At 36.3% G+C, this 19,942-nt stretch overlaps 2 protein-coding genes and 11 non-coding genes across 13 annotated transcripts; 12 read left to right on the top strand and 1 right to left on the bottom strand.

The window, feature by feature from the left end:
- Positions 1–1,055: 1,055 nt before the first annotated feature.
- LOC100181015 (TBC1 domain family member 4) lies at positions 1,056–11,552 on the top strand. The gene is made up of 23 exons (XM_018817767.2): positions 1,056–1,586; positions 1,873–1,982; positions 2,187–2,331; positions 2,505–2,632; positions 2,709–2,889; positions 3,063–3,152; positions 3,351–3,479; positions 3,901–4,113; positions 4,505–4,615; positions 4,826–4,927; positions 5,000–5,080; positions 5,150–5,289; positions 5,506–5,646; positions 7,012–7,181; positions 7,344–7,481; positions 7,553–7,702; positions 7,816–7,986; positions 8,138–8,289; positions 8,704–8,843; positions 9,231–9,346; positions 9,645–9,814; positions 10,120–10,311; positions 10,606–11,552. Exons 1-23 carry the CDS (start codon positions 1,119–1,121, stop codon positions 10,735–10,737), a joined length of 3,570 nt encoding a protein of 1,189 aa, XP_018673312.1. The 5' UTR covers positions 1,056–1,118; the 3' UTR covers positions 10,738–11,552.
- Positions 11,553–11,728: 176 nt separating this feature from the next.
- Positions 11,729–15,053, bottom strand: LOC100177861 (eukaryotic peptide chain release factor GTP-binding subunit ERF3A-like). The gene is made up of 5 exons (XM_002129037.5): positions 13,750–15,053; positions 13,488–13,588; positions 13,238–13,362; positions 13,067–13,154; positions 11,729–12,853 (listed from the first exon to the last, which is right to left on the bottom strand). The coding sequence occupies exons 1-5, from the start codon at positions 14,942–14,944 to the stop codon at positions 12,710–12,712; spliced, it is 1,653 nt and encodes a 550-aa protein (XP_002129073.2). The 5' UTR covers positions 14,945–15,053; the 3' UTR covers positions 11,729–12,709.
- A 3,040-nt stretch (positions 15,054–18,093) lies between these two features.
- On the top strand, positions 18,094–18,165 carry trnae-uuc. Its single transcript has one exon. It is a non-coding gene; the product is annotated as a tRNA-Glu (tRNA).
- Positions 18,166–18,172: 7 nt separating this feature from the next.
- trnag-gcc lies at positions 18,173–18,243 on the top strand. The gene has a single exon. It is a non-coding gene; the product is annotated as a tRNA-Gly (tRNA).
- A 107-nt stretch (positions 18,244–18,350) lies between these two features.
- Positions 18,351–18,422, top strand: trnae-uuc. The gene has a single exon. It is a non-coding gene; the product is annotated as a tRNA-Glu (tRNA).
- A 7-nt stretch (positions 18,423–18,429) lies between these two features.
- On the top strand, positions 18,430–18,500 carry trnag-gcc. The gene has a single exon. It is a non-coding gene; the product is annotated as a tRNA-Gly (tRNA).
- Positions 18,501–18,618: 118 nt separating this feature from the next.
- On the top strand, positions 18,619–18,690 carry trnae-uuc. The gene has a single exon. It is a non-coding gene; the product is annotated as a tRNA-Glu (tRNA).
- A 7-nt stretch (positions 18,691–18,697) lies between these two features.
- On the top strand, positions 18,698–18,767 carry trnag-gcc. Its single transcript has one exon. It is a non-coding gene; the product is annotated as a tRNA-Gly (tRNA).
- A 373-nt stretch (positions 18,768–19,140) lies between these two features.
- On the top strand, positions 19,141–19,212 carry trnae-uuc. The gene has a single exon. It is a non-coding gene; the product is annotated as a tRNA-Glu (tRNA).
- A 7-nt stretch (positions 19,213–19,219) lies between these two features.
- On the top strand, positions 19,220–19,290 carry trnag-gcc. Its single transcript has one exon. It is a non-coding gene; the product is annotated as a tRNA-Gly (tRNA).
- Positions 19,291–19,397: 107 nt separating this feature from the next.
- trnae-uuc lies at positions 19,398–19,469 on the top strand. The gene has a single exon. It is a non-coding gene; the product is annotated as a tRNA-Glu (tRNA).
- Positions 19,470–19,621: 152 nt separating this feature from the next.
- On the top strand, positions 19,622–19,693 carry trnae-uuc. The gene has a single exon. It is a non-coding gene; the product is annotated as a tRNA-Glu (tRNA).
- Positions 19,694–19,700: 7 nt separating this feature from the next.
- On the top strand, positions 19,701–19,771 carry trnag-gcc. The gene has a single exon. It is a non-coding gene; the product is annotated as a tRNA-Gly (tRNA).
- The last annotated feature ends 171 nt before the right edge of the window (positions 19,772–19,942 follow it).

Genomic DNA, 19,942 nt, shown 5'->3' on the forward strand with positions numbered 1-19,942 from the left:
GACGTACTATTTTTCCTAACAGTTTCAAATCTAATTTGCAACGTTGTTTACAACAGAAACTCCAAGTTTCATTGGCAAATCAATGAGAACCCACAGAGCAGTTGGCTGCAAAAAACACGGCGATAACAGGTATCAACCCTTGACACCATTGCGGTAGAAGATACGGTGTCATATATAGAACTGTGTGTGATATAGTACTGTGGGGTAAAATGGGACACATTTAACACATAAAATCTGATCTTGTATAGAACAAACAACAATTAACGCTCTATGGGAGTCATATGGATACGATTTCACAATTCTCTGAATGTTCTTTTAATTGTTTACTATGGCACGATAAAATATGAAAAGGTGACCCATCTTCCTCCAACCTACTACATATTTAGTTCAGCCGTTGAACTGGACCTGGTTGGCGTTGCGCATGCGCAGCGGTTGCTTTCGCTCTTGTAAATAAATACTGTTCTTTCTTGGTTGTCATGCCGACTGGGAAATTCGTTTGCTCCCCTGGTTGACAAAACAATGCAATGTACATTATCCAGCACACACAATAAAGTTGGTAATCTCCTTGTCGTCTTCGTCCAAAGTTGTTGATTGTTTTACGACTGTTTTTGTCGGGGTGACTTTATGTACAGAGATACGCATGATAGAAAACATGTTTGTGCTTTAACAAGAATAAACCGAATGTTTCGTGATGGTTTTATACTTTGATTGATAGATAGTATCGGTTCAAGGTAGATTTTCAAATCAGTGGATTTCCTATATTATTATCATAGATGTAAACTTTGTTTAATGGGTAGTCAACCGTGACTCATCACGTGACATAGGTCAACAAACAAACCGAATGGTAAATTCTGTTTTTAATGCTGTTATCAGTGCAGAAGTAACTTTAACATATTTAGTGATATCACTGAAATTTACTCGGCTTTCGTATCTTGGGGAACTGACTGGTAAATGTGTGCTTAATTAACTTTAAATAAATAATGTCACAGGCTCACAGCAAAACTATAACAAACTCAAAACTGTAACCTTTATTACTTTATAATTTATACATATAGTGTTTGAGATCATATATGAGGTGTATTTACTTTAGATTGTTGGTGCTGTAAAGAATAAGAATCATGGATTTATTGTTAAACGTGCGTGCTTCAACCCCGGATCGTAAAACTTATTATTTGTCGTACATGGGTGAGCTTTCAATCCACAGAGTGTATGCAAAGTGCATGTCGCAATGGTTGACATCATATATGAACTATCAAAACCACCCAACACCATGCGCTTTTACTATTGACCAATCAGAGTTTGTGGTGGTGCATGAAGAAAAGCCTTTAATAAAATTAGATGATTTGCCATGTAATGGACATGTGAACAACATGCAATCAAAAAACACCAGTTATACAACGCCAAGCTGCAAGTCTACAAATGGTTTCTCGGTTTCGGACAACTTGCCACTCAGCTGCCCATTAAATAATGTGGTGGAAATTATTCTTCCCAATGACCTGAATACACTTTGCGTTGGATTTATTGTGGATAATGGTTTAAATTACCCACTGTCCTGTCACACAATAAGATGCGAAGACTATAAAGAGGTAAGCAAACGCTATTGTGAGAAATTGATGTCCCATTATAATTGATTAAGTGAAAAAATTGTTTCATTTTTTCAGTTTGTTTTTTGGGGCAGCCTATTTTTAGATCGTAGTAAAACCTTTTTACAATTTCAAATGAGAATGTGCAAGATTCCATGATGTCTGGCTGTGAATGTGAACCTGGTAATAAATGTCCTATATGGGTTATTGGTAATCTTTTATGCTGCCGAAAAGAAACCTAGAATGTAGGTCAGAGTAGACTTATTTTCGTAAACTATGCTATTTGCAGTCACAAGACGTTGCTGAAAATATGAAGAAATTGCAATCTTGGAATCAAACCTATTCTGGATGTCACCAGTCGAGCAAGAATGTTAAACTAGAAGATCTGGATTCAATCAGGTGAATTTGTGTTTTTAAGGTTGAACTGGATGCTGTTTTAATGTGTTGGCTAAAATTATTCATTTTATTATAAAATATATTATATATATATATATATATAAATTCAATATTTATTTTAAATGGACATTGTAGCTTTTATGTTTCAAATGTTAATCTGAGTATTTTTCTTGGCAAATGGTAATGTTTTACTGCAAACTACACAAGGTTTGAAGTTCTGTTGTTGGGAAAAATACAAGTTAAACAGGAGTATCCAGCTGGTAACTTCATTGATGAAGCTGTTGATAAATATCATTCACTTGAAGCAGAGCATGCTGCTGCTGTGGCTGAAGCCAAGATGATACAAAGCATGGTGAGAGAAAGGGAAAAACATGGATTTTAACTTATTTTCTTTCTAAAACTAGACCTTTATTGTTGCAAAAGTCTTGAAAATGTAGTGTACATACTAAACTAAAAGTTTCTTGCATATTAAAGGCATTGACTGTAGCTTATTTAAATGATTTGAGTTTTGTGTTTTTCATGTAGCTTCAGCAACAAGGCGATGAATCAAGAAATGGGACAAACAGAACCGGGGAAGCTTTGTTGTCTGATGTTTCGTCATCAATTGATGGGTCACGTGAAAGTGCTGTGGAGATAATGCGAAAAAATAACTCGTAAGTGAAGTAGTGTGAATGAAGTTACAGTTAGTCTGCAAGCAATTAAGTTAACTGTTTTTTGTTTGTTTGTCAGTGCGGTGTGGGAAGATAAACAACGGAAAAGCATAGAAGAGGAGCGACAAAGGTGTAATTCTATGGATACAGCTTCTATTGCTGCTCTCAAGCGACGGTCTAAAACTCGAGCACGTCATTGTAGTGAACCGGGGACGGCAGCAACACTTGGATTTGATAAAAATAAGACGCGTCTGTTCCAGGTTGATAATAATGTCATTTATAATATGCAACTAAAATTAAGTTAACTTACCCAAAGTAAGGTACATAATATGATTAAAACAGCAAACTTTTTATTATAAGAAAGTAAACAGAGGCAGTTTGCACATGAATGAAAAGTGTGTAATTATTACTTGGAAGTAAATATTTGTTTCAGATTGGGAAGCAGTCAGTTTGTTTGATTTGTCCCGATCAATCTGCTCGAACGGTGGAGATCCAGTTTACCGACATAACTCGTTGTGCACAGGTATTTATAACAACATAGACCGGTTGACCGGCACCATTATTCTTACTCTGACCGGTGGCATTGTACTAACTGCGCCTATTTATATTTTTGTCTATTAGGTTTTGCAAAAGGCATTAAGGTGTTAGATTAATTCATATCCTCTCACCTTTGTTTGACTGTTACAAGCCTTAGTCACAAATAATAATGAATTTATGACAGGGTGTGAAGTGCAAAGATCATTTTGGCATTTTTGTGAAAGATCAAATCCACCACCAGCATCATCAACACCAAATAAAAGAAGAATTTCGATTTAAATGTTACCTCTTCAAATCATCCGACTCATCTGTGGTAAAACTGCAGAATATTTTATTTATTAAGTTTATTAGTATTTATATTATATTTCTTCTAGTTTATTTTAAATTGATACAGCAAATTGTGGATTTAATCTCATTTGACAGTTTGTGCAGTAGTCAAATCATACAGAGTGATATTTGTAATGAAGACCACAGTGATATTTGTAATGAAGCAGTTCGGTTTCATGACTCAGTTTTACCCTTTGTGTGTGTAGCTGAAGACAACAAGTCAATATGTGGTTAGCACCTTATACGTGTTAATATTGACTTTATTTTATCAACCCAAATGAGTTTATACCTACAAGTCACACCAACATTTCTGCATAATCGTGAATGCTTTAGGGAAAAAAAAGTTAACTTTGCTGCTTTAATTTCTATTTACAACAACAGTTTCCTTATTAAACTTGGTTCCACAGGCAGAGGAGATCATTCTAGCGATGAAACAAGCATGCACGATGTGCTCACACGGTCCGGATCCACTAAAAACTTACCACTTGCTGTGTAAGAGAATTAACCTAGCATCAGGTGGCAGTGCAGAGCAAATAATTGAACGTGGCATGACATTAGCAGCGAAGTACATCGCTGATTTACCTGACCATGATAAGAAACAAATTCGTTTAAAAATTGAGGTATTTTCCAAGTTTTTTATGCTTTGACACTACGATTGTTTAAATCTCATTCTTTTTCTATCTTCATTAAAGTTTTTCTTTATTTTTTAAAATTTATGTTCGGTATGTAACCTTATACAAACGAAATATTAGGAAATACAGTTTAGTTAAAGTTGTAAACAAAGTCATAACAGTTGCTTTTTTGTTTTCATATTGGTATCTATTAACGCAATTGAGAAACTGAAATAATTAATACCACTCATTGAATTTGTACCATAACTCCATAGCAAACCTAATTTTTTCTTAAACAGACATAATTACTAATTAGGTAATTCAGTTATTAAACAGACTGGCATGTATTAATTTACCACGGCTTTATTTAAGCGTTAAAATAATTAATTTTTCTCACTAGGAAAAAACCAAACAACCTGATTCCAAGTATGACAAGTTGGTTGTAATTATGGCTGTATTGCGTCAGACTTATGAGGACAAGCAGAGTGAGCATGACGTGAAAGTTAAACAGGTTCTATTCAGTTCAATGTTATTGTTGCTGTACAGTGTGCTACTTGGTTCACTTGGTTGCCATGCATTCCAACCATAAGAAAAAATGTCAAGACAAAAGCCTTTAGTTACTGTTGCCATAAGTATTCAATAGATGATGAAGTCTGTGGTTTGTAATATTTTCTTTTGCTGTGCTGGCTCAAGGTTTAATCCAGCCTTGTAAATTTTTTAGCTGAGGGAACAGGCATCTGGGAATTCTGTTACTCAGAAGTTCAACGTTTTCCGAAATCGAGCGAAAAAGTCTTTTAGCAGCTTTGAGAGTTTGTTTGAAAAGGTGATATACTTAAAGTTACTTGAGTTTTTACTTCTCGTTGTATTTTTAACATTTGGTTTTGCTTCTGTGCAGGGAAAACAGAAGATGCACGAGTTACAACATGAAGCAGAAAACCACATCGCAAGCCCAGTGGAAAAACTGAAATTTTTTTCAGTGAGTCATATTATCTTTGATATGTTTCTCATGCTAACATTGCATCATATATAATATAATCCAATGCAGGATAGCAACCGATCAGCACCCAACACTCCCATCTCCATGTCATCCAACCAGTTTAAAGTCCGACATCGATCAGGAAGTCCTTCCTGCTCCGAAATCTCCCCACTAGCAGGCAGTAGTGTGTCAAAAAACGTTTCACCCAAGTACGTTTTAAATTTTGGGTAATCTATTAGTCCGGTTTTCGTGCTTCAGATTTGATTGACAGTTCTGTTTTTCGAATGTTATGTGAAAGAAAAAAACTGTTAAAACTATTTGTACCTGCATTATAGGTTAATATCTTGTTAACAATTTATAAATCGAATTGTCAGAAAGCCTTTAAAAAGCCTACCCATTAGATTCCTAATATCTTGTTTATATAGATCAAACCCATTGGGTACTCCAGATCAAAGTTCTCTCAATGTTCGGAGGAAACTGAAGCTCCAGGAAGATGCAGACATAACTCTGACACCGGGTGAAGTAAAGAGATCAGGACAAATGGGTTCTACAAACTCATTACGCAGGTAAAACTTTTGCGAAATATTAAAAAATCAGTTCATGAAATTCATCACAAAATTAAGCAACTGCTGTGATAATTGCTGCACTGTTGTTCACTACCCGTGTGATAATTTTATGACGCACATTTAACGTATTTAAAAAATGGTAATTTGATACTTTTAAATAACCTATGTATGATATTTCATACTCGTTTAGGTTAAACTTGTACAGGGGAATTTACAGGCTGGAAATTCGATACTTCTGTATTGTTATTGAAAATAAAAGATAAAATCATCACAATAGAATGAGGGGAAACCCATGTTTTTACCACAGTGTTGTAACTCTGTTATTTAAATACAGCCCAGCTTATAGTTATATCAACTAACTTTTAGACCTATTATTATAAAAACTTCAATAAAACTAGCAGCTTATCATCTCCGTTTTTGCGTCGATTGGAAAATGTTAAAGAATCACCATCAGAGGGCAGTAACGCTGTCAAGCTTACGCCCTCGAGGTTTTCTCTTTCACGATTGTTTGGAATGGAAAAATCTCACGTTCATGAAACAGCTCGTGAAATGGTTGAGATCACAAAAGTGAAGGAAGACATCACAGAAGAGCTTCATCATGAGATTTATGAGCGAGAAAATGTTACATGCAATAAAAGCATCATCAAATTTGATCGTGATGCTGCTTCACATGATAATATTTCACGTGATAGTATCCGCACGACTGATGAATCCGATGATGATGACCAAGGAATCACTTTCACAGCAAAAACAACCTCTCTTCTGATATCCTGGACACAAGTGACCAAACCGAAGAAGTTGCAATTATTCCCGACATTCCAAGTTCTCATGTTGTTTGTGGGGAGGATGAAGATGAGGTTCGTTACAAAGATGTGCTAAAGCGAGTCCACATTAAGTCTGTGTGCGTTCCAGGAGAAAGTGGAACATTTGTAAAAAGTAGAGAACCCCGAAAAACTGGGTAAATTATGGATGAGAGAGTGTTGAAAGAAATCAAATCTTTAACCTTGATTTTAGAGCTTGGGCTTTCCGGGTTTCGAGGCGATTTTTTTGAGTTCATTCTGTAGAACATTACACGTGTGCATGGTGCTTGGTGTGTCACTTACCGGAAATGCTAAACTTTTAACATTTCCTCTTTCTTGCGTTGTTCAGTTATTTCTCTCTGTGCTAATTTTGTAACAAAATGATTACTTGTGTGATGTTAGGCTTGCAGCTTTTAGTAATTGGTGTTGTAAATATTAGATACAAAGCTTTACTTACTGCCACTGGTTAAACAATTGGTTTGTAGTGGTGGAATGTTTATTTTTCATTTCCAACATATTGACCAATGTTTACTTTCATTTATTCTTTGTATAATTATTTCCACAGCTTGTCATCCGAATCTACTCCAGTTCAATCTCGCTCTTCTTCCCCAACATCCATGGAGAGTCTTCCTCCAACTGCAACGGCGGAACGATCTTTAGGATCAGCAAAGAAGATGACATTTCATCAGGAGATCTTCCATCGCATCACTACTCCATCCAAGAAGAAAGTCCCAGGTGAACAAAGAGGATCTAAACAAGATGTTAACAGATTTCTTTCTGCTGCCATTACATTTTAAAAACTCATTTTATGTTCGTTATTTTTATATTTAGTGAATTTTAACTTATAAGCAAATTTAAAAGAAAGTGTTGAAAAAATGAGCCAATTTTTATTTTTAGATACAGATGCAACTAGCATTCATAGACGGCCATTAACCCCACTAAAGACACCAGATGATGTGCGCTATGCGTGGCGTCGAGCTATACGTGATCACATTGTGCTGAACAGAATCAACAAAATAGCTCAAACCCAACTAAGTATGGCTGAGTCTAAAAATAATTAAACATTTTTTAAAAAGATAAGCAAAAGTTTTTTGAAATATTTTCAGCCGATGATCAATTAGACATGAAGTTGAATTATGTTGATGTGGGGATTCCCCAACCTGAGATGGACCAAGTATGGTTGGAGTTGTTGGAAACTGAGGAGAGAGAAAAATACAAGATGGATGTTTCAGTGCTACATGCTGCTGTCAGAAAAGGTCAAAACATTGAAATTGTCTTGTAAATCGTTCTTAAAAATACATTGATTTTGACATTTTTTCTTTAAAAGCCGGTGTTTTCAGTCAATTTTCAAAGAAGTGTTTCCAAACAGGTGTTTCACGTAATCTACGAGGTCGTGTTTGGTCGTTGTTACACGAACAATGGAAAATTCGGAATGTCACCAGTCGTGCAACAGCGAGCACTGCAACGCTGAACAGAACTCATTTCTCGGACCTACTTAAAAGCCTAACACCTCATCATCACTCTATTCTTATAGATATCGGTACGATGGTTTTATTGCGAAATATTTTTTTATACGCCATAATCCATAACAACTTTTTTCATAATTTAACACAAAATTTTTAAAACTTTAAGAACTGAATAACGACAGATTCATCTTAACCAAGTTGCAGTTTACCAAAATCTTATGTTAGGTCGCACTTTCCCCAACCATCCATACTTCAGTCAACAACTTGGAAAAGGTCAACTTGGTTTGTTTAATCTTCTTAAAGCTTATTCATTGGTGGATACGGAAGTTGGTTATTGCCAAGGACTCAGTTTCGTGGCAGGGACAATTCTCGTGCACGTATGTAATCTTTGTAATATAACACCAACACCTGATACACAGCATATAGTTGTATGTATGTATCAATTCAAAACACAGGATCCGAAAATTTTGTGTGAAATTAAACTTCTTGAGTAAATAAAAACCAGCAGTGCGACAATGCATGAGGTTTTCCATTAAAAGTCACTTAACTTAATTAATGTCCAAATTTTTTAATCCATCGATTAGATTTCACATTTTTTTTTAATATTTGAAAGTTTGGTGTCACCTTTTAATCACATTTTAGCATATCTACCCATACACAAATATTTTGTTGATGGTGTGCCGTGTAGAAAGCATTTTTTTGTTTTGTTTCTACTAATCCCAGTGAAAAAAAGTTTCGAACTATGTGGTTATTTCCAAATATTCAATCTGTTTAAAACTTTTGATTTTTAGTTGAACTCAACAGAGAAGTCGTTTCAAATGTTGACGCACCTCATGAAAAACATGGGTTGTCGGAATCTTTACCAACCCGACATGACCGCCATTCGCATCGCTGTGTACCAGCTTTCGCGACTCCTACATGACTACCACAGGTATTTTGTTAAACCAACCATACAATGTATAACCGGCGCCGTGGCGTAGTGGTTAGCCCGCCTGTAAACAATAGTCAATGGGTTCAAGGCTCGTCGCTGCTACCATTGTGGTTGTATGTGTCCTTGGGCAAGACACTTAACAGCAATTGCTCCAACCCAGTGGTCACTGATGGGTTGTCTGCCATATATATAAAAAAATAAAAAAACTCAAAAAAAAAATCACCTACTAAGTAACATACATTGAACTCGTAAGCTGGCACGAGGTGTATTAACACCTGTGTTATAACGACTGTCGTTTTCCGGCCACGCGAGGATAAATTAAATTACATTCATTCATTCACTTACTCACCCATGTTGAAAGACAGGATTAAACTTAACTTTGTTCAGGGAAATAAATGATCACTTTGAGAAGCATGATGTGACGTTGATGTTGTTTGCTGCTCCGTGGTTCCTCACTATGTTTGCCTCCATACTTCCATTCAGTTTCACCGCCAGGATATTTGGTAAATAGTAACCCTTCTATTCTATTATGTAAGGGAGTCATACTCCACTGTGGCGCTTTCAAAACTTGGGAACACAGATAGAAAATATGCATAAGTATTAAACACATGTTCAGGTTGGTGGTTAAATAGCTTGAAGATCTAAGCCAGGAATACAAATGTTGTATCAATTACTACACCATCTTTATTTTATATATAGGTCAATAAACATAAGCTCTAATGTATGTGTTTCTCACAAATGCTGTGGCCTATATTTATTTAAACCACAACAATCGTTTAATGATAACATCACATTTGTCAGATCTCCTGTTCCTGGAAGGCCGGTGTGCCTTGTTTAAAACAGCTCTTGCCTTGCTAAGCCACCACAAAGCTGCAATACTTGAGCAAGACAGTTTTGAAGCCATCATTGGTTATCTTAAAAACAAACTTCCGAACATGGATGCTGTTGAAGTCAACCAAGTATTGCAGGAGGCAAGTGACAAAACCATAAACTTCTGAGATTAATTAAACGGTTTAAATTTCCCTAACTTTTAGTGTAAGAAATATACATTTTTTTGTGACTGTGGGCAGTTCTTTTTAATGGTATTTGAAGAATGTTTTTTTGAAAATATTTAATTGTTTTTGTATAAATTCTGCACGAAGGACATAATTCGTGTATTATAGTTGGTAAAACTACACATCAGTTGCAAACCTCAAGAACTATAAAGAAATAATGTTGAAATATTAAAATGAAATACTGTTTTGTGTATTAGTTGCAAATCTAATGTTTTGCACAGATCTTCACATTGGACATTGTGGAAAAGTTGCGAGTATACGAGGTTGAATATCAAGTCCTCGATGAAGGAGAAATCTTCAATGATGAACAACCACTAGATGGAGAGGAAAATCTGGAGCAAAAGGTTGCTCGTCTGGAGCAAATGAATCAGACTGTGACCAAATATAATCTTGAACTTGTTGAACAATTAGAAGTAAGTGTTAATGTAGATCAAGTTTGTTTAATTTTACATTTAATTATTTGTTTCAAAACAGCCAAAATTAGGAATAATTTTTTAATAATTTGAAACAAAAAATCTCAACCTTACCTATTTTTGTTAAAGTTTTCTATTAATTTATGCTTGATATTAAGGCATAAATTAACAGAAAACTTCCACATACATTATGTTATTGTTTTAACTCAAGGAAATGTCATTCAGTGTTCTACAGACAGTCCATGCATGGCATTATATATCTTAAGAGATGATTTATAACTTAAACTTGTTCAGGCGGCGAAAATGCAAATCAGTAGTCTTCAACAAGGCTTGACAGACATGGCTGAGCTTGATGAAAAGAAAGCGGTTGAGTTGGAAGCTTTGCGCACACAAAATGAGTTCCTTAAATTGAAATATAGCCACTAGAGATACACTACATTTGCATGCACTCAACTGTATTGTGTTTTATGCCTCCTTGATCCCTCAGTTCACAATCGTTTTCATTTTTTTTCAAATGATATGATCTTTGCTTTGAATCATGGTTTTAACAAATTGTTGAAGCATCTACTTTTACCAATTTTTACATTTCGTGTTTTTTAGTTCACAGTTGTCATTTCAAAGGTACACAAATTTTTATAGATTAGAGCTGTCTGCTAAGCCTCACTGTTCCACTGCGAAACACGTTTTTTTTTGTTTTTAATATTTTTTAACTTAGTCTGTCAGAGTATGAAATGGTGCATCACCTGAGTATTAAAACCAGCCTTTTATCATGCTTCCATAGAAAGCACTGCCTACGTTAGTAACACATTTCTGCCAAGATTTGTATAAGTTGTCAATGTAAAAACTAGCATTCACCACACTTAAATGTACATTACCCAACATTTGCTTATGTAGTGTCTTGTATATGCACAAACAAACTCTGTCGGTTTTTAAAGGATGCAACTTTTCCTAGAATATCCCACTTTGTGTTATTTAAAAACAATCGACCACTAAGTATTACTTACAAAGTGCCATTCTCCATGCAACTCCATTCTTTCACATGTAGTTATTGCTTCATTAAAAGTATGATATATTGCCACTAAACATTCTAATACTGTGTATTTGTATCTCAGTGGTACCATTTACAAACTTGTCATGCTTCTTTACTGTAAACAATTCTTTCTCTTGATTGTTTCTCTAAATAAATCTTGTCCAACATTCTATGTATGTATGTAACAGCCTAATAAATAAACTTTTCATCATGGGTGCCTCAAAAGTCTGTGATGGACAAAATATATTTTTGACGGACATAAATTGACTGTCAAAGTATTAGCAATATGCCAGTTAAAAATGTGTTCATTGAAAATGTCTATTGGAAAAATTATATCTGCAAAATAGCCTCTGTTTACTTGGTAATACCAAATCCAACACACAGACATTATATTCCTTCAATCTTTATTGTAACAAAGAGCCCAAGACCAAATTAATTTAAACAGCGATATGATAGAGCACCACCAACAAGCATTGGCCCACATTTAAGACAACATGGTTTTTAATTCTGTTAATTCACAAAAAAATCTTTTTCAAGCTGTGCTATACAATTTCAATTGTGCACTTGATACGCATAGGATACGACAGCATTTGCATGAAAAAAATTCACGCTTACTGCCACTGTTAGGCTGTATGTAGGGAAACGTTGTTTAAAACACAACAACCAAGTCTTCACATGTGACACTGGACACTGCAAAAATAAAGAGAAGCACACAAAGGCACTAAAGCAGATCATTTTTTCAAGTCAAATTTTCGCTTTTCGAGTGGAGAAGAAGAACTATGCAACAGAAACATCGCCACCTGTGGTTGGTGCAACAAATTTGTACAACGAATAAATACCTATGTGGTTGTAAAAGTAACTCTGGTTTAACTGTATGCGCATGAAAATATTGTACTCCATGTAAGCTAAGGGGAGCCTTGAGGTTGTGAAAGTGAAATGTACAAGTATTAGACCACATTTCATGGTGATCTGGACAAGCAGCAGGTTGTGAAGGGAAATTAACAAGCATAGTTAATTGATGAAAATAAAAGAATAACCGCACAACATGTGTTGTCCGCATGCATTGAAAGGTACTGGCTTAGATAAATATCTGATTCACTCAATAAACTTTTTCTTTGGTGATCAGCTGAAAACTTTAGTTTGTGATTTGTACCCGCTTAAAACCATTTAAGATTTGGCAAACAACACATAGTAAGTAGTCTACAATCAGGATAATGTAGAAATAGGGAAATTTACACTTGTGTCGCAGAAACAGTGCAACACTGATTGTAAGAGTTGCGCTTGTACCCAGCGATAGATGCCTAACATGAATAATATGCAAGCCATGGCATCGCTGAAGTGAAATAAAAACTTTAAATTTCTACAGTTTTACTCAAGAACTTTTAACACTTTCCCGATTGCAATGGTGCGTCCTTCGTCCCGAAGTGTGAATCGACCCATCTGTGGGAAATTCTTGAAACTCTCGATACAAACTGGACCTTGTGTTTGCAGCCGTGCAATTACGGTTTGGTCCTAAGAAAAGATTAGGTTAAAAAATTCTTTCATTGTACATATATTGATATTATAAACAACAAATTGTTCAGTTAACGCGGGTTAGCCAGAAACCACACTTTTTTAGTATAAATTTCAATTATTTTCGGTTATTATTTATATTATAGGCCATTATCATGTACGGAAAGACGATATATCTCAAGATAGTCTCAATAAACATTACTTTCTCCCAACCTGTTTGACAAATCTTGTCTTTTTCTTTTCTCCAGTTTTTCGATCCAGAAGACAAATGAGTTGTTTGATTACTACTTCTTCAATACAGCTGTTTAAATAAAATTTACATAGTAACACCAGTAATAAAAATATTTTACATATATGGCAACAAATTTTATGCCGTGCTCTTACGTATGAATATGTAGAATAGCACTGTAACCAGCGCAGATGATGGATTTGTATTCAATAATCGCAATTTGGGCATCAAATAATGTTCCTGTACTGCACAGATCATCAGGTGAGCATAGGACGAAACCCTGTTATGAAAATATGAGTTTTAACGAGTAAGTACCAATCATACACCACTTCTGTCCATAAAAATCAACAGCTGTGGTTTTTTTGGTGGCGCCCATACAACGTTATATACTCAGTATATTTCCACCTTAGATATTTCATCTTCTTCAATTGAATCAACCCGAACTTTCACGTTCTCACCAGCAATGGCGGACTCTGTATCAACTTCATCAGATTGAATTCCAAGAACTGCAAATAAATCAAAATTAATTTACTTTTAAACTTGAATTATTGTTATTTTATGACCTAAGCCCATACATATTTAAAAGCCCAATTAAAAACCTATTCCTTATGTTGGTTTTATAGTTTTTTCAGGTTAGCTCTTTTTGTGTCAAATCAAAACGATCTACCTTTCAACTTGCGCTTGTTTGGCTGCAATACCAACTGTTGTCCTTTATACAAACGACCAGATTCCACTTTGCCAAGCACAATCACCCCCATGTCCTTGTACTTGTCGACAATAGGAAGACGGAGAGGCCCAGCACCTGATCTGGAAACCGTGGGAAGATTGTCTAAATAAGGAATGAGGGGGAGTCCAGTATACCATGGATGGTTAGCATAGTCAGACTCCTTCAGATTTGCTCCTGTGAGTCCAGAGCAGGGCATGAAGTGAATGTCTTTTTTGGGATTAAAGCCAACTTTCTTCAAAAAAGGCGTGAGCTTTTCCTTACACTCATCATATCGTTCCTGACTCCACTTAACAGTTGAATCATCCATTTTATTAATAAGCACGATTAGATGGTGAACACCTGCTGTTTTTGCCAACATAGCATGCTCCCGTGTTTGTCCTCCTCGCTCAAACCCGGTTTCAAACTCTCCTCGACGTGCCGAGATAACAAGCACTGCTACATCAGCTTGTGAAGCCCCACCTATCATATTAGGTACGAAGCTTCTATGGCCAGGTGCATCGAGAATGGTAAAGTGTTTTGATTCAGTCTCGAAATAAGCTCGCCCTACTTCTACTGTTTTTCCTTTATCTCTCTCCTCTTGGTTTGTATCCAAGGCCCAAGACAAGTACCATGTCTCTCGGTTTTTTTCCTTGGCTTCCCTTTCGTATTTTTCCAGAGTACGTTTGTCAACCATTCCAGTAAGATACATAATTTGTCCTCCAATTGTGGATTTTCCAGCATCAACATGGCCGATGAAAACAACATTCACATGTTCTTCTTTGTTAATTAGGGATGGTGACAAAGGTGGTTCCTCAACCTCTTTCACATCAACTTTCTCAACTTCCTCCACCTCTTCATTCATCACTTCATCCTTTACATCGACATCATCCTCCATCTCTTTACTCTCAACCTGTTCAGGAACGGCATTCGGAGAATTCTCAATCGTCATCTCCACAACCTCTGGCACAGCAACTTCAGGTTGAACGACTTCTTCAGGGATTTCCACTTTTCTTGCTGCCGGGACAAACTTGGCGGCATTGATGTTTGGAATGAACGGTTGCGCTGCAATGTTTAAGTTTGTAAAAGCGGATCTAACTCCATCCGTTCCATTTGCTGCTCCATCGTCCCAAGCATCTGGAATATTCTGTCCATTCATAATTAATTTTCTGTTTAATATTTCCGTTTAATCACCAGGCCCTAACATAGATGTTAAAGTCATCAGCTGGTTAAGTATGATGAAGAAGTCACTCAACCTAAACAAACATACAACTATAACAAAACTTAGATTATACTGCTGATATAGTTAATTATTTCTTATAAATATAGTTGAAATTTGAGTCGAAGTATATATTTCGCGACACAGGAAGGTGCATTTTTAACAAATAAATATGACGCAACGGTCGTGCATTGTTTTTAAATAAAACAGAGTAAATGCAATTAAGGGTTAAAATGTAATATTCTTAACTTTGTTATTCATGACGGCTTGCCAGGAAAAAAAAAAGGAATTTTCACACCACCTTTTTTAAAAATATTTATTTATGACTAAAATTTTACCGTTTACTGGCTACAAGGATTACAAACTTATTTTATTATATTTATACTTACAGTAATATAAATCACAAATAATAATCTAAACTGAGATGTAAATTTTACAAAAAAGAGAATAACATCTGTACATGTTGAAGAAAGTGTTGGCAAAACGACCAACGAATGTATAGTGGGGGGTTTCATGAGACATATCATTCAACAACATCCCTCTTTAATTTTAACTTGTATGAAAAAAATCACATGGAACTATACAAAGAAGTAGATACACTTTTTCCGCTAGGAAGCGATGACAAATACGTTTCTCTATTCTATGGGGAGCAGTTAGTTTAAAGGTTTCTACACACAAGATTTAAACCTCTAACCTCAAACGCGTGCTAATCAAACCAAAAAAACTTTTAAAAAGTATTCCACTGTGCGGGACTCGAACCCTGTAAAAATGAAACAAAGAGAGTAAACGACCGCGCGCAAACCATTACACCACGGACTCGTCGACAGTAAACTGAACGAAAGAGCGTATATAACCGACTAAATATGAGAAAGATGTTCTTACTAGTGTTTTATGTATTTAGAAAGGTGTTATTACTATTTATTAAATTTGTTTTACACTTATTAACACTTTGTAGTGTTGTTTTGTGCGTTTTTACGTATTTTTTAATTTAAATAATTACAGACACCTTGCGGAAAAAGTGTACCTACTTCTTCGTATAATCCCATGAAAAAAAATTAGCACCATCACGGTTCACGCGCAATGGCTCATTTTAAAGAGACCTTATTATGATACATTTTATCTTATCTGCTGAGAATCGCGACAGTTTTGTTTCCAAGAAAAAACGCTTTTTAATTTTATGATAAATATATAAGGATTCCTCACAATATGTTACAAGTTAGCTGAAGTATAAAATGTCTATGAAGAAGATTCTAAGGATCGTATATATAGTAATAACACTGACTATTTTATTGCTTAAGGGAATTGTTGTTCAACTGACATTTTATACAAGATTTACCTGATCTCTGTTAAGAAAACATTAAGTTTTTTCTTTGTTCCTAATAAAACCCCTGAATCACGTTCTTTAATTTTGCGCAATATCATGACGTAGTTCGCGTCACGCTCCACTTATTGTCGCACATGGCGAACGCTATAGAAACGTTTCTGGTATCCTACTACCTACAACAAGTCAAACATACGAACTGTTTTCATTTTTCTAGCACCTAGAGTCCACCAGTAATGGGTACTATGTGCTTGCAGGAGAGGCCACGGTTACGACATGTGCCAATAAAGACACAATCGCCAGAAGAAGATTTTTTCGCAGATTGCATTATGTAGTACTATAGTAGGATGAATATATATTATAATGTATTCTATATAAATGTATATGAACTTGTAATAACAGAGAGTTCATAATAAATATTAATGAAGTTTATACTTTTACTACAAGGGATGTTGCTACACTGTTTTTCGCACAAGCCACTTCTTATAAATTATCTCCAAGTGCGAAGGAACTTCGAATATATTTATCGTATATTATCTTTTTATTGCAACATATTATATTTAATTAACCCCTGAGGTATAAATTATTAAATTAAAGTGAAAAAAAAACTAAAAAGTTTGGCAACTAAAACGTTTAAAATTATAAAACTATAGTTTAATCGTTCACACTCGCTTAGACCTACTACAAAATTTTATCGGCTTTACTATGGTTTAGCGAGCATTCAAAATTAGCACCTTACTATTTCAGAATTTTTTACCTGTTCAAATTATTGCAAGTTTGTTTTTACATATTTTTTTCGAATACCTAAAAACAGTAATCGACATTATAAATTCTGTAACATTATTTTATTTACTATCATTAAATGGGAGTCCGTACGTAAGAAATTTAATAAAGGACGGCGTGACAGGAGGTTTGGAAGAAGTCTGTCTTTCCCCAACATCCTGTATCTAAAGTTTACCTGGCAACGAAAGTAGCAAAGCCAGATCATTACGGTTTATTAACTAGAAGTTACAGTAATATTCATACGGATTACAGTAATAATATTTCAAAATCGTACATTGTTAAAATTCGCCTAGAAGGTGGAATCGAACCACTCTGACGTTAATCAGCTACAGGTTTGAAGCCTGCACCCCAGACCACTGAGGTTCATCCAGGCAATACATGTAAACCCAACGACAACTATTTATAAATTCCTAAAATTTAGATCTTGTGTTTGTGGGATATTAGCGCCCAAAGCAATAAAGTTATTTGTTTTCAATATAATGCTCATATGTAAAATGATGTTCTCTCACCAGCATGCACTAACATGATATTCGGGTAAGCTGACGATATACAATTCCACTAGCTGTCTTACACAAACTAGTATTGACGTCAAAATAAACAACCATATAAACGCTTACCGATTGTTTACCTAATGTTTCTATACCGAAAAGCATCTCCCACATGGTCGAGTAGTTAGGTTTCGATTCCTGGCTTTCACCCGGTATATCGGTATATTGATGTTTATTGCCTTTGTGAAGTAATTATAAAAATATTAGATTTATAAAAAGTGTCGGTAAAATACTATTCAAATTCGTCGACCTCAAGTTTCAAGTTGCAGACAAAAAAAAGAAACTGATGTTACAGGCAACAATCGACTTCGTCGATTCCCGTTCAATGCAAACTCTTTTCACATTCGATGTAAATAGGTTTATAGCCTTTGAAGAGTAATTATAAAACTGACCCATCTTTTAGCCAATATGTCAGAAGTAAAAAGATACGCAGCATCTCCTACATGGTCTAGTGGTTAGGATTCCTGGCTTTCACCCAGGCGGCCCGGGTTCGATTCCCAGTGTAGGAATATGTTAGCATTGGTGGTTCAGTGGTAGAATCCTCGCCTGCCACGCGGGGGTCCCGGGTTCGATTCCCGGCCAATGCAAACCCTTTTCACATTCGATATTATGAGGATTATAGCCTTTAAAGTGAAATTATAAAACTGACCCGTCTTTTAGGCAATATGCCAGAAGTGAAAAGTTATGCAGCGTCTCCTACATGGTCTAGTGGTTAGGATTCCTGGCTTTCACCCAGGCGGCCCGGGTTCGATTCCCGGTGTAGGAATATGTTAGCATTGGTGGTTCAGTGGTAGATTCCTCGCCTGCCACGCTGGGGGCCCGGGTTCGATTCCCGGCCAATGCAAACCGTTTTTACATTCGATATAATGTGGTTTATTTGTAGAGTAATTATATTGTAGAGTGATTATAAAACTGACCCATCTTTTAGCCAATATGTCAGAAGTAAAAAGTTACGCAGCATCTCCTACATGGTCTAGTGGTTAGGATTCCTGGCTTTCACCCAGGCGGCCCGGGTTCGATTCCTGGTGTAGGAATATGTTAGCATTGGTGTTCAGTGGTAGAATCCTCGCCTGCCACGCGGGGGGCCCGGGTTCGATTCCCGGCCAATGCAAACCATTTTCACACTCGATACAATGAGGATTATAGCCTTTGAAATGAAATTATAAAACTGACCCATCTTTTAGCCGATATGCCAGAAGTGAAAAGTTATCAGCATCTCCTACATGGTCTAGTAGTTAGGATCCCTGGCCAATGCAAGGGCTTTTTACATTCGATATATTGATGTTTATTGCCTTTGTGAAATATTTATAAAAATGGGAGGTTTATAAAGAATGTCGGTAAAATGCTAATCAAATTCGCCGACTTCAAGATTTCAGTTGCAAGCAAAAACAAAGAAATTAATATTGACGTCACAGGAAACAATCGATTTCGACGCTAACCTATCTTTCGGCCAATATGTCAGAAGCGAAAAGTAACGCGGCATCTCCTACATGGTCTAGTGGTTAGGATTCCTGGCTTTCACCCAGGCGGCCCGGGTTCGATTCCCGGTGTAGGAACATGTTAGCATTGGTGGTTCAGTGGTAGAATCCTCGCCTGCCACGCGGGGGGCCCGGGTTCGATTCCCGGCCAATGCAAACCCTTTTCACATTCGATATTATGAGGATTATAGCCTTTGAAGTGAAATTATAAAACTGACCCGTCTTTTAGTCAAAATGTCAAAAGTGAAAAGTTACGCAGCATCTCCTACATTGTCTAGTGGTTAGGATTCCTGGCTTTCACCCAGGCGGCCCGGGTTCGATTCCCGGTGTAGGAATATGTAAGCATTGGTGGTTCAGTGGTAGAATCCTCGCCTGCCACGCGGGGGGCCCGGGTTCGAGAAATTAATATTGACGTCACAGGAAACAATCGATTTCGACGCTAACCTATCTTTCAGCCTATATGTTATAGGTAAAGAGAACTCGCATGTCCTACATGGTCTAGTGGTTAGGATTCCTGGCTTTCACCCAGGCGGCCCGGGTTCGATTCCCGGTGTAGGAATATGTTAGCATTGGTGGTTCAGTGGTAGAATCCTCGCCTGCCACGCGGGGGGCCCGGGTTCGATTCCCGGCCAATGCAAACCCTTTTCACATTCGATATTATGAGGATTATAGCCTTTGTAGTGTAATTATAAAACTGACCCGTCTTTTAATCAAAATGTCAAAAGTGAAAAGTTACGCAGCATCTCCTACATTGTCTAGTGGTTAGGATTCCTGGCTTTCACCCAGGCGGCCCGGGTTCGATTCCCGG

The sequence above is a fragment of the Ciona intestinalis genome, chromosome 2, assembly GCF_000224145.3.
Source record: "Ciona intestinalis chromosome 2, KH, whole genome shotgun sequence".
Lineage (NCBI taxonomy): Eukaryota > Metazoa > Chordata > Ascidiacea > Phlebobranchia > Cionidae > Ciona > Ciona intestinalis.